Source organism: Barbatula barbatula (genome assembly GCF_947034865.1).
Source record: "Barbatula barbatula genome assembly, chromosome: 1".
NCBI lineage: Eukaryota > Metazoa > Chordata > Actinopteri > Cypriniformes > Nemacheilidae > Barbatula > Barbatula barbatula.
This window is the reverse complement of record NC_136766.1, coordinates 4,593,877-4,606,304: the sequence shown is the minus strand read 5'-3', so window position 1 is coordinate 4,606,304 and position 12,428 is coordinate 4,593,877. Positions and strand designations below refer to the sequence as shown.

The window sequence follows — 12,428 nt, the reverse complement described above, 5'->3', positions numbered from 1 at the left end:
CCGCACAACATGACGAACAGCAGCACTCCGAGCGAGTACACCTTCGCCGGCTTTCCATGATATTCGCCGTTTTCTAGCCATTCAGGGCTAGCGTAGGTCCATGTGCCTAAACAAAAGCATGTCTAAAAAGTGAGCAGAGCCCCATCTGTAAATATCATCTTAGTATTTCTGTAAACACCCTTTCTGAAAGAATAGTGATAAAACATACCCATATATGTGTTGTAAGGCGAGCTTTTTAGAAGATCGCCGCACCCGAAGTCGATCATTTTGACCTCCAGGGTGCTGGTGTTGATTAGGAGGTTTTCCAATTTTATGTCCCTATGGAGAACCCCCTGTTTGCAGCAAACTTGAGCCGCTTCGACCGCTTGCCTAAAGATAATCCGCGCCATGAACTCGGTGATGGTGCCCGCATTGTGATACAGGAACGCACCCATATCCTCGCAGGGAGAAGGGCGCTCCAGGACCATGACGTACTGCTCTGGATAATCCTGCCAGTCCAGAAGCTGGACGATTACAGGAACATTATCTCCCTTTCTGGCAAGCAAGTGAAGACCAATCTCTCGAGGAAAGCGTCTAGGAAAACCCGGCTAGAAGAAAGACAATTTTTTATTATGATTAGACGATTAACAAAGAAGGATTTGTATACTTAAAAAGATTATAAAGATGTTTCCAATTGAATAATAACACAAACTACTTACAATGTAGATATAATCCTCGATAATATTCCTGGTCTTATCGACATATTTCAATGCCACCTGATCAACAAAACAAAAATGGATTTGTGTTAGCATTCATCCTGAACCAAACTGTACTATTAATACATTTACAACAGTAAAGCATTTACTCCAGTTTGGTCTGGTCTCAATAGATCAAGCAATGAAGTTGTGGGCACTGGATACATTAAGGTTTGAAAAGGACAGGGTGAGATATCAAAAAGCAAGACAGAAAAAAAAGAGAAAGAATCGAACCTTTAAGCCATCCTGTACACGGGTCCCTTCAAAGACGGCTCCAAAACTGCCTTTACCCAGCTTTTTACCGATGTCATAGTGAGAGCCATTGATATCTATTAAAAGAGAAATGCAGCAGACATGACTCACCAAACATTAGCAATTCTTAAACCAAAACTATTTAACAATAACTGTTGCTGAATGCGTTGAAACAGAATGTTTACATTGCTAAGAGTGTGTTTGTGATCTACTTAATCATGGTGTAAATGAAACACAGCTATTGGCCAATCAGAATCAAGAACTCAGACTAAATCTGTTTTAGAAGTTATGTTATGTTGGAATTATGGAAGTAAACTCACCCAGAGTGAACATGCTGGACGAATCATCATCCTCCGACTTCTCTTCAGACAGACTGTCTGAAGTGTATGACTGATTGTCTGAATTTTGAGGGATTAAAATGTCCACATGACCATCGAAGTTAGATCCAGGATCATCTGGAAACTGAATGACGTCATGGCTTCCAGGGTTGTCTTGTTTCTAAAATGAACAGTAGAATAAGTTGTGTATGGTCTAAATATATGATACTGACACATACAGACTTGCAAACTTCCAGATTTTTGAATAAACCAATAACAAAAACCAAAACCCTGTTTTGCAGGGTGTCAGGTGTAAAAACATCTTAGTACCGGAAACCAGCTGTGGTAACGGATCATCCCCAGATCAATACGTTTCTCTGGGTTCTCCTGCAGACATTCTACAATGAACCGGCAGCATTCTGTTCAGAAAGATGGAAGAGACGATTATAACCTTAAACTGTGAGTTTATCTGAATGTCACTTTAAACTTCACACCTGCTCTCGTGTATCATCTGATTCAATTCTTTCATCATACAACTTGCTATTTTTTATCATTCAGAACGCCACTTGGTCTGATGAAGAGCTCACCTTCACTCAAGCCCTCTTTGTTCCATAACATCTCATTGATCAAGAACCGGTCACGGAGGCCAGGGAATCTCCCGCACAACATGACGAACAGCAGCACTCCGAGCGAGTACACCGTCGCCGGCTTTCCATGATATTCGCCGTTTTCTAGCCATTCAGGGCTAGCGTAGGTCCATGTGCCTAAACAAAAGCATGTCTCAAAAGTGAGCAGAGCCCCATCTGTAAATATCATCTTAGTATTTATGTAAACACCCTTCAGAAAGAATAGTGATAAAACATACCCATAAACTGCTTGTAAGGTGAGCTTTTGAGATGATCGCCATACCCGAAGTCGATTATTTTGACCTCCATGGTGTTCGGGTTAATCAGGAGGTTTTCCATTTTTATGTCCCTATGGAGAACCCCCCGTTTGCAGCAGATCTCAGCGGCTTCGGCCGCTTGCAACAAGATATGCCGCGCTATGTTCTCGGTGACAGTGCCTCCATTTTTCTTCACGAAATCCTTCACGTCCATGCAGGGAGAAGGCCGCTCTAGGACCATGACGTAGTAGTCCAGAGAGTCCTTCCAGTCCAGAAACTGGATGATCACAGGAACATATTCTCCCATACAGGCAAGTATCTGAAGCCCGACCTCTCGAGGAAGGGAATTAGGATAACCCGGCTAGAAGAAAGAATTATTATCATGATTAGATGACTGACAAACAAGAATTTTGCGCAGTCTCAAATAAACTTAGGTTTGTGTACGTATAAAAAAATTATGAAGATCTTTGCAATTGAATAATAACACAAGCTACTTACAATGTAGACATAATCATTGGTTACAAACTCGTTCTTCAGGACCAATTTCACTGCCACCTGATCAACATGAGAAAAATGGATTTGTGTTGGCATTCATTCTGAACACAACTGTACTACAATACATTTACAACAGTAAAGAGCATGTTTTTTGTCTGGTTGCAATAGATCAAGCACTGAAGTCGTGAACACTGGATACATTAAGCTTTAAAATAAATAAAACGAGTAGAGTAAAATGAGCACAAGACAGAATAAAAAGAGAAAAACTCAAACCTGTAAGTCATCCCGCACACGGGTCCCTTCAAAGACGGTGCCAAAACCTCCTTGACCCAGCTTTCTGCCGATCTCATACCGGCAGCCATTGATTTCTGTTAAAAGAGTAATGCAGCAGACATGATTCACCAAACATTAGAAACAATTAAAGTCCCCGTGAACCGAACCAGAATATTGTTGCTGAATATGTCATTATATACACACATGTATTTTACTTTAAAATATACAGTATGTGTGTGTGCAAAAACATAAATAATAGCAACAATTTACAGAAACAGAATGTTTACATTGCTAAGAGTGTGTTAGTGATACACTAAATCGTTGTGTGAATGAAACACAGCTATTGGCCAATCAAAATAAAGGACTCGGACCAGCGCCACGGCACGAGATGGCCGCCAGCCCAGCGCCACGGCACGAGATGGCTGCCAGCCCAGAGACACTGCACGAGATGGTCGCCAACCCAGAGCCCCTGCATGAAAGGGCAGCAAGAGTCGATCTGCCAGAGTCAACCCAAGTCCGAGTCGATCTGCCAGAGTCAACCCAAGTCCGAGTCGATCTGCCAGAGTCAACCCAAATCCGAGTCGATCTGCCAGAGTCAACCCAAGTCCGAGTCGATCTGCCAGAGTCAACCCAAGTCCGAGTCGATCTGCCAGAGTCAACCCAAGTCCGAGTCGATCTGCCAGAGTCAACCCAAGTCCGAGTCGATCTGCCAGAGTCAACCCAAGTCCGAGTCGATCTGCCAGAGTCAACCCAAGTCCGAGTCGATCTGCCAGAGTCAACCCAAGTCCGAGTCGATCTGCCAGAGTCTCACGTCAGTCCTGCCCAGCTGCCAGAGTCTAACGTCAGTCCTGCCCAGCTGCCAGAGTCTCACGTCAGTCCTGCCCAGCCAGAGCCTGCACACGCCACGTCTACCATATCTGAGCCCTGGGACAAAATGACCATCGCCCAGTCAGAGCCTCATCACAAGACGGCCGAATCCACGCCTGTGTCTCCGGACAAGACGGCCGAATCCACGCCTGTGTCTCCGGACAAGACGGCCGAATCCACGCCTGTGTCTCCGGACAAGACGGCCGAATCCACGCCTGTGTCTCCGGACAAGACGGCCGAATCCACGCCTGTGTCTCCGGACAAGACGGCCGAATCCACGCCTGTGTCTCCGGACAAGACGGCCGAATCCACGCCTGTGCCGGTTCCTGAACCGTCGGACCCGCGTTATACCCCTGAACCGACAAGTCGGCCTGGTCTCCTTGAAGGGACGTCTCAGCCCTGGCCGCTAACACAGCCTGCTCCGGCCTGGCCGCCTGCACAGCCTGCTCCGACCTGGCCGCCTGCACAGCCTGCTCCGCCCTGGCCGCCTCCACAGCCTGCTCCGGCCTGGCCGCCTGCTGAGCCTCAGTCTCCGGGTTCTCTTCCGCTCCACGGTCCTGGCCCTCCATCCCGCCCCCGGTTCCGCCTCCGCTCCACCTCCCTCCTGGACAATGGTAGGAGCGTCTGGAATCCGCTCCTTAAAGGGGGGGCTATGTCACGATTGTCAGCTGGAGTGCCCATGAACTCCAGTAGAGGGCACTCCACTCAGGACTACATTTCCCAGAATCCCATGCTAACCGCCACCAGGTGTCTCATATCACAGACAATCACCACCAGATGATTCCCATTACCACTCCCCTATATATACTGTGTTTGGACTCTCAATCTTTGCGAAGTCTTGTTAGCCTGTCTGCATTTCTGAGCGTTACCTGTGTCTATTCCCTGTCTTCTGGATTTGTGCCTTGTTCCCTGATTACCCTTTTGCCTCTGGTCCCTGCTTGTTTTGGTTTGTCTCTTTGTTTGGTTTGTTGCTTTGTTTGAACTGCCTGCCTGTGTATGACCCCTGCCCGTTATTTGGATTACGCCTTCGGATTACCCCCTAATAAAGCTGCAAGTGGATCTCACCTCTAAGTCTCGGAGCAGTTTCATGACAGGATCCTCCTGCAGACAGTCTCGAACCAGATGGCAGCATTCTGTTCAGAAAGATTATAACCTTAAACTGTGAGTTTATATTAATGTCACATTAAACTTCACGCCTGCTCTGATTCATCAATTCTGTAAGTCAAACTAATATAATTCAACACTCCAGTTGGTCTGATGAAGAGCTCACCGTCAGTCAAGAAGCCTTTGTTCCAGGTCCCCTCATTGATGGAGAACAGGTCATTACTGCTCGGATATTTCCCGCACAACATGGCGAACAGCACCACTCCGAGTGAGTACACCGTCGCCGGCAATGCATAGTACTTCCCGGTTTTATTAAACTCAGGGCAGACATATTCTCTTGTGCCTGAAGAAAAAAGATTTCATGTAATTTTACTGTGTACAAAAACACTAAAAGCAAGCCTAGCACTGAATCTGAACGCTGATCTTATTTCTACAAAGTATTCATTTAAACGTGTCTGACATACCTCTGAACGTATAGTAGGTTGACTCTTTAAGTAGATCGCCACACCCAAAGTCAATCAGTTTGACGTTCATGGTGTCTGTTGTTATAAGAAGGTTCTCCAGCGTAATATTACGGTGGAAAACCCCCTTAATACAGCATATGATGGCAGCTAAAGTTGCCTTAAACATGATGTGTTTCGCTAACTCCTCCTGGAGCATTCCCCCTTGGCTCGCAATAAATATATTCAAACACTGGCAGGGAGACGGGCGCTCCAAGACCATGACGTAGCGGTCCGGATATTCCTTCCAGTCCAAGAGCTGGACAATCTCAGGAATCTCGAACCTCTCACGGGCAAGCATCTGTAGAGCCACCTCACGCGGAAGGGGTACAGGATGAACAGGCTAGACGAAAGACAATACCATCATTACATTGAGTTCTCAGTTACATCTCGACTTTGGAAAAAGCTGAAGACAGTAGAATTGTGTGTATGTAAGATAAAACAACGTTCATAAGAAAAATAATAGGTATGACTTACGATGCTGATATAATCCAGATGCCTCTTTGTGTAAATGCATTTCAGTGCCACCTGACCAACAAAGAAAAAAATTATCAAACTGGACAAAAGAGACATTGAGAAGGTTTGTAAAGGACAGAGTGAGATGTTAAATAGATGAACACAAAACAGAAGAAAAACTGTGTGCTGGTTAGTTACTGCAAGTAAAAAATCAAACCTTTAAGCCGTCCTGAACACGTGTCCCTCCGTAGACGGCTCCAAAAGCACTTTCTGACAGCGTTTCACTGATAGCATACATGCAGGAGTTAATCTCTATTAAAAGATAAATTAGATAAAACACCAAGCATCAGCAATACTTCATCCGAACAATATTTTTCCTTATATTATACAAAATTGTGTAGATGTATGTTGTGTTGTGTTGTGTTGGTTAAACTAACCCTGCATGTACAGACTGGGCTTCTCAATTTCTTCCATCTTCTCTTCAGACGGACTGACGATTCCCGGTTGTCCTCATCCCCGACCGACTCGATATGAGCTTGAGCCGGCTGGAGTTCTTCATCCCGGACCGACTTACTACAGACTGGATTCTGATCAGCATCGCTGTCTAAATCCAACCCAGAAAGCAAGCGGTCAAGGGAATAAGAAAGGTCTGGATTCTCAATGACTGGAGTGACGAGGATCTCCATGTCACTGAGACTGAGACCCTGTGCAGAAATGCATTCTGTAGAGAGGAACCAGATCACACACAAGATCAATTGAAGACTTTTAATGAACACTTACATTAATAATCAATTTGATTTTAAAGTGACAGGAGAGTTCTGCAGGACACATTTCACTCAGATTCTCAACAAATTCATCTGTTCATAATTCATCAGCACATGTTTAACATCCTCATTTTAACCAATGAGTTACAAGAGGACTATCTGATATATATATATATATATATATATATATATATATATATATACAGTAAAACCTCAAACTTAACAATAAATGAAAACACACAAACTATAAAACTGAGGTGATTTCATGCAGTTAAAGCCTGCTCGACAGGTGTCCTGTTAACATTATATGACAATAACAAAGATGTTTACAATAACAGATCATTAGTTAGAATACATTGTAAAGGTAACGTACAGTTCATACAAAACGTACTGTTAACGTTAATAAACTATTGATTTGTTGTGATAATCCCAATAACATTTTCATTTAGGGTCACAGCAACTGCAAAACAACTGCACGACAGAAACAGATTTATAAGTGAGTTGACCCTGAACATTAGTACATAAAGCAACGATGTTATTTTCTGTCATCCTGACCTGCTCTCCGTCTGTGTTTGTCCCGGATTTCTTCCAAACGCACAGATGAATGATGGTCGATGGTCGATGGTGCCGCTGTACATTGTCCGTACGGGCCGCTCCGATCACCAACTCCGGTCATCCGTTTGCCAAATTTCTGACCCATCAGTAAACGCAACAGATACAAAACCGCAAACGAGCAAAGCGCAAAATGAGCAGCAAACAAGTTTCAGTCAGTATTTATAGCTGCGCTCAGACCACTGTGACGTCACGTTTAGAACGTTTGTAGCGCGAGGAGCGCGCGTCGTTCAAACTGAACTCTGACCGGATGTTTTTGAGCAGCGCGGCTCAACGTCAACTTCATTTTATTTGACGTGAATTTGGATTCGATTATTAAATGTTTTGTTATTAATCTGTGGATTACAAGAGCGCCGCATTTGTGTGCCCGACAGAGTACAAATCTCCTAATGTTAGTGGAGAATGGAGGATCATTGTGAGTGTAACGTTATTTGTTATGTTTATGCTGCGACTATAAATGTCAATGAATAGTCATTTTAAGGCATTTCATGTTGTGTATGAATTATTTAATGCATTTAATACACTGTATCGGTTATTTAATAAAGTGTGTTTAGGAGTCCCTTTGTAATAACCGTACATACGTTGTCCGCCATTTTGCCCGCAATACTCAGGTCTACAGAGTGAGGCCTAAAACATGTTCAGTCTGACATTAAAACCCTTCTCTTGTCTTTCCGGTTTTCATTGACTTATCAAGTGTACTTCATTTCTTTAATAAAAATGTCCATTATTGTCCATTATTAGTTAGGTCATTAATAGACTTCAATTTTGAGGAACCTGGCCTACACATACACAAACACACTTGTATATGTGGTTTGCGAGGACTCTCCATAGACGTAATGGGTTTCATACTGTAATACTGTATATTCTGTTCACTTACTTTACCCCTAAGCCTCACTATCACAGAAATCTTGTTTACTTAAAAAAATAAACATTTATTTAGTGATTTAGTTTACGAGGACACAGTTAACCATGCTTTCATTGTTATACACATGTCATTACACAGATTTGTATACATAAACCAGGTATACGAGCACCACACACACACGCACATTTTTCATTATTTCCAAAAAAAATCACGCTTGAGGCATGCCTTTGTTTTTAATCCTTTACTGTGAATGCTTTGCCTTTTAAGTTGTTGTGTAAAAACCATTTCACACGAATGACTGTGCTGTTGCTGTGTATACATGTCAGGGATTAGGACAGGAAGAACCCAAGTGCAGGCAGACACGGGGATAACAAGAATTTATTATAAATAAACACAAAACAAAAACCCACAAGGGGGTAAAACAAGACAAGATAAATAATAATCAGGACCCGGACTAACTAGACTGAGAAAACAAACACTAAGGACAAGACTACACTGACTCACCAAAATACAATGAACAAGCACTAGATATTGAAAACACAGCATACACGACCAAGGTACAAAATACAATGAACGAGCACAGGACAATGAACACGAGGATGTTTTATAGGGGAAACAAACACAGGATAATTGACAAGGGTCAGGTGCGGGTAATGAAACACTCAGGGAAGGTTAACGAGGAAACGAGATGGCGGGAACAAAGACACGGACCAGAGAGAGAGCATAGAAAGCCGATAGCCAACATCTCTCTCTCACATGAAACACAAGACTTTGTCATGAATCTGCCTCAAGACCAAGAATAGACATGACATGAAGGCAGATTCATGACAATACAATACCATAACAGACTCAAGTGATATTATATATAAGAGTTTGACTGCACTGTGGCCTAATGATTACTGATTGCTCTGCAGTAATGTGCCACTGTATAAAAACTACTTGTAAGTCGTTGTGGATAAAAGCATCTGCCAAATGAATAAATGTAAATGTAAAACACTAAAGAAAATGTAATGGATTCAGTGGTTACAATATATTGTTTGTATGGAAACTATATTGGTGTCTATACTGGTATGAGCTGTTGTGGGGTGTTAAAATACTCCAGTTGGTCCACAGCAGCTCCATTTTCTTTTTGCATTTAAAAAAAAGTATCGCAACATATTGAAATATGTATCGTATCGTGACCCATCTACCGTCATATGTCTACACTGTCTACACAGCCTGGTAGACAGAATGATCTAGAGAATGATCTATGGTCATTGGTTGATGAACAGACATGTTAACAACTCATGCCACAGCATAAAATACAACAGTTGGTCATTTAGCATCTGTTGGAAAATAATATTAGTTTATTTTCTTCAAAACCACAAACAACTTTACACAGTTTATACAATTACATGGAATATGAACCAGACCAGTTTCTATATTTTTTGCAGAAACAAAGTTCTTTAAATACTTTTGACTGTTCACAGATAAACCGATATTTGTTTTATCTGTGCACAATAGAGTCCCGCATGGATTATGTAGACAAACTAGCTTTACAGGATTTGACAACAGGTTGGATACAGATGTTTTTCTGTTTCTCTTGTGCTGTTCTAAAAAACACCACACAGAGGTTTTCAGCCTCTATAAGGCACATTTCCTTAAGATATTAATATGAAGAAAGCAATGTTCAGATTTGTTATCAACTGTATAAAGAATAAGCAACTATTAAGTAATATAGTTCTTTAGCTTTACTGTAAACTTTTGTTTGCAAAATTGACTTTATGCGAAAATAAGAATAGATTGAAAAAATAAGGCAACATTATATTGTTCATTCAATCATTGCATTTTAGCATAAAGTGCCTTCAGATGTTCTGAAATGTCGAACATAATATTGATTTTATGTCTCAATCACAGTGCAAACGTGTTTTGGTTCATAACTTATTTTGCAGGCTTTGAAGCATGTGAAGTCTGGTATGAGTGCTCAGATTGTTGTGGTATCGTAAATAGTTTAGCACACAGCCTGGGGAAAGCTTATGATGTGAGATTATTAACGGTTTGCTGTTAGCGATGAAGCTCCTTCCTCTTTCTGCTGCCTTCTCGGATCCTCTGCATCCTATAGGTTTTCCGGTCCAGCTCTCGTTCTTTTTCCTGCACCTCCGTGTCGTCAAGCACCTCCAGACTGGGAATTTGACTGATCACATACTCCCTGTTATCAACACATTGAATGAATGATTCAAATGAACTGGATATATTACATATTCAAATCACACATTATATTTAGACTACACTGTGATGTTTGGTGTGCCATATTAATTCATTTGCAGTATATTCAGTAAGATTTCAATGTCAACTTAAGCAAAACATGTCCACTACGGTCGAATATATTTTGTAGGCTTTGGTTTATCATTGAAACAAACCAAAATGTTTCATGGATTTTGTCTCACCTGTAATCAACATACTGGGTAAGACTCCCTCCATTAAAATAACTGGGTGCTGCTTCATTGTTCATCTTACTAAGAAATCTGTAATGAAGTAATAAACAAACAATCAGCATATACTGACCAATGTATGCATTCCCTATGGACAGACGCTGGGTAAAAGAGATTTGTGGATAGATTCATTTCCCCAAAAATGGGAATTCACCTGATATTTGGAAATATGGAGCAGATCTCCTCTACAATAATGGGAAGATTGCTGATTTTGTTCTTGTTGAGCCACAAGGCGGTGAGACTGGGCATATAGGGAAATTTGACATGTGAATTATAGTTGTTGCAGTCCAGGATGAGTGTGCTGAGCTTTTCCAGACCCCCCAAAAGAGCCGGGTTCCGTTAACAGCAGTCCGGTTAAGGACAAGAACTTTGGACTTGAAATGCAGAAGACCCGTGTCTATGTACTCTATACTCGTAAACTATTTTCATTCAAACTCTCCTCATGTGATTTACCCTTTGGAATTAAAAAAATAACTAAACATTTTCAATATCTTACCGATTAGTACATGTAATTATTTCAGTAACAACGTCTCTTAAGATGTCCAACACACATCAGCAAAATGTACACAAACATATGATCAAGGATACTCTTCCAGCAAATTGTAACTGAGGTCCAGAACCTCTAGGGTGTCCTGTTGTTGGAGGATAGTGTCGTAGGGAATCTCAGAGAGGTTCTGGTAGGCTAAAGAGAGTCTCTGGAGACCCCCAGGTGCCAGAGATCCCGTGTCCATCATGCTGCTCTCACACTCCTCAATATGGTCAGCACCCCACCACCACAGCATCAGTACACATGATCTGATCAATATATTACTGATCTGTTAAAAAGCAAGTAAAAAGTTAAAATGGTACATCACTGGCGATCTAGATATTTTAGAGGTAGATTTATTCTATATACATGCATTGTCAACTATCTTTTAAGAGTAGGAAAGTAAGCCACTTGAAATATGTCATATATGACAGATATCACATTTCTCTAAACTATAGAATATGATGCTTCAGGTATGGCTCAGTATAATATATTTAAGGTCAGCTTTAAAAAAAATAAACAACAGCTTTACAGATGCAAAACCTACTGTTGTTATTTATTTCTCTTTCTCTTACAGAATATTTTTATGAATATTTCTGCCCAGATAATGTCTGTTTTTTTTGCAGTGTAGATGCAAAATAAAACGTTATAGATACAAATATATCATACTGTAAAAGATTCTTAAAATAAATAAACAACGTTAAGCGTGTCCCATTTACACAGGAGAATCAAGAGAGTCCATGCTTCACAACATTGAATCATTAAAGCAATATCATTTTAAATTTTAAAATTCAAAAGAGATTCTTTAACATGAAATTCTCGTTTTCCATATGAGAGCTTTTCTGTATGGATTAATCATCCGAACTCCCCCAAACTAAATTCCTTTCTTTTCAGAAGATATAACTACAGTAACCAAAAAGCGACAGCTTATTTCAGTGGATATGAAAACTGGTTAAAACTTCATCATAAAATAATTCACACCTACACAATAGACTCATTAACAGAAGAAATGTAATGAACAACTTGTATCTCTTCAACAGTTTCAAGTGCTGTTGGAATTACCCAAATATAATAATATATCATATCATTAATATATAATACTCATATAATACTATAATACTATAATAACACTCACCAGGAGCTTTCCAGCAGGATCTGTACCGAGTATGCGTTCATATATGACCCACTTTGCAAATATAACACACTTTCCCCTTCAGTCGATCTCTCGACGTTGTGAGAGACTGACTGGGGTTTGATCTTGAGAACCTACCTTCTCCGAGATAATTAATTATAAAACGCCAATGGGCTT

The 12,428-nt window shown here is 41.2% G+C and overlaps 1 protein-coding gene across 1 annotated transcript; it reads right to left on the bottom strand.

Annotated features, from left to right (window-relative positions):
• Positions 1-10,165: 10,165 nt before the first annotated feature.
• LOC306898039 (leucine-rich melanocyte differentiation-associated protein-like) lies at positions 10,166-11,375 on the bottom strand (the record flags this gene model as incomplete). The annotated part of the gene is made up of 4 exons (XM_079463259.1): positions 10,166-10,310; positions 10,549-10,626; positions 10,748-10,930; positions 11,182-11,375. The coding sequence occupies 4 exons, from the start codon at positions 11,373-11,375 to the stop codon at positions 10,166-10,168; spliced, it is 600 nt and encodes a 199-aa protein (XP_079319385.1).
• Between the last annotated feature and the right edge of the window lie 1,053 nt (positions 11,376-12,428).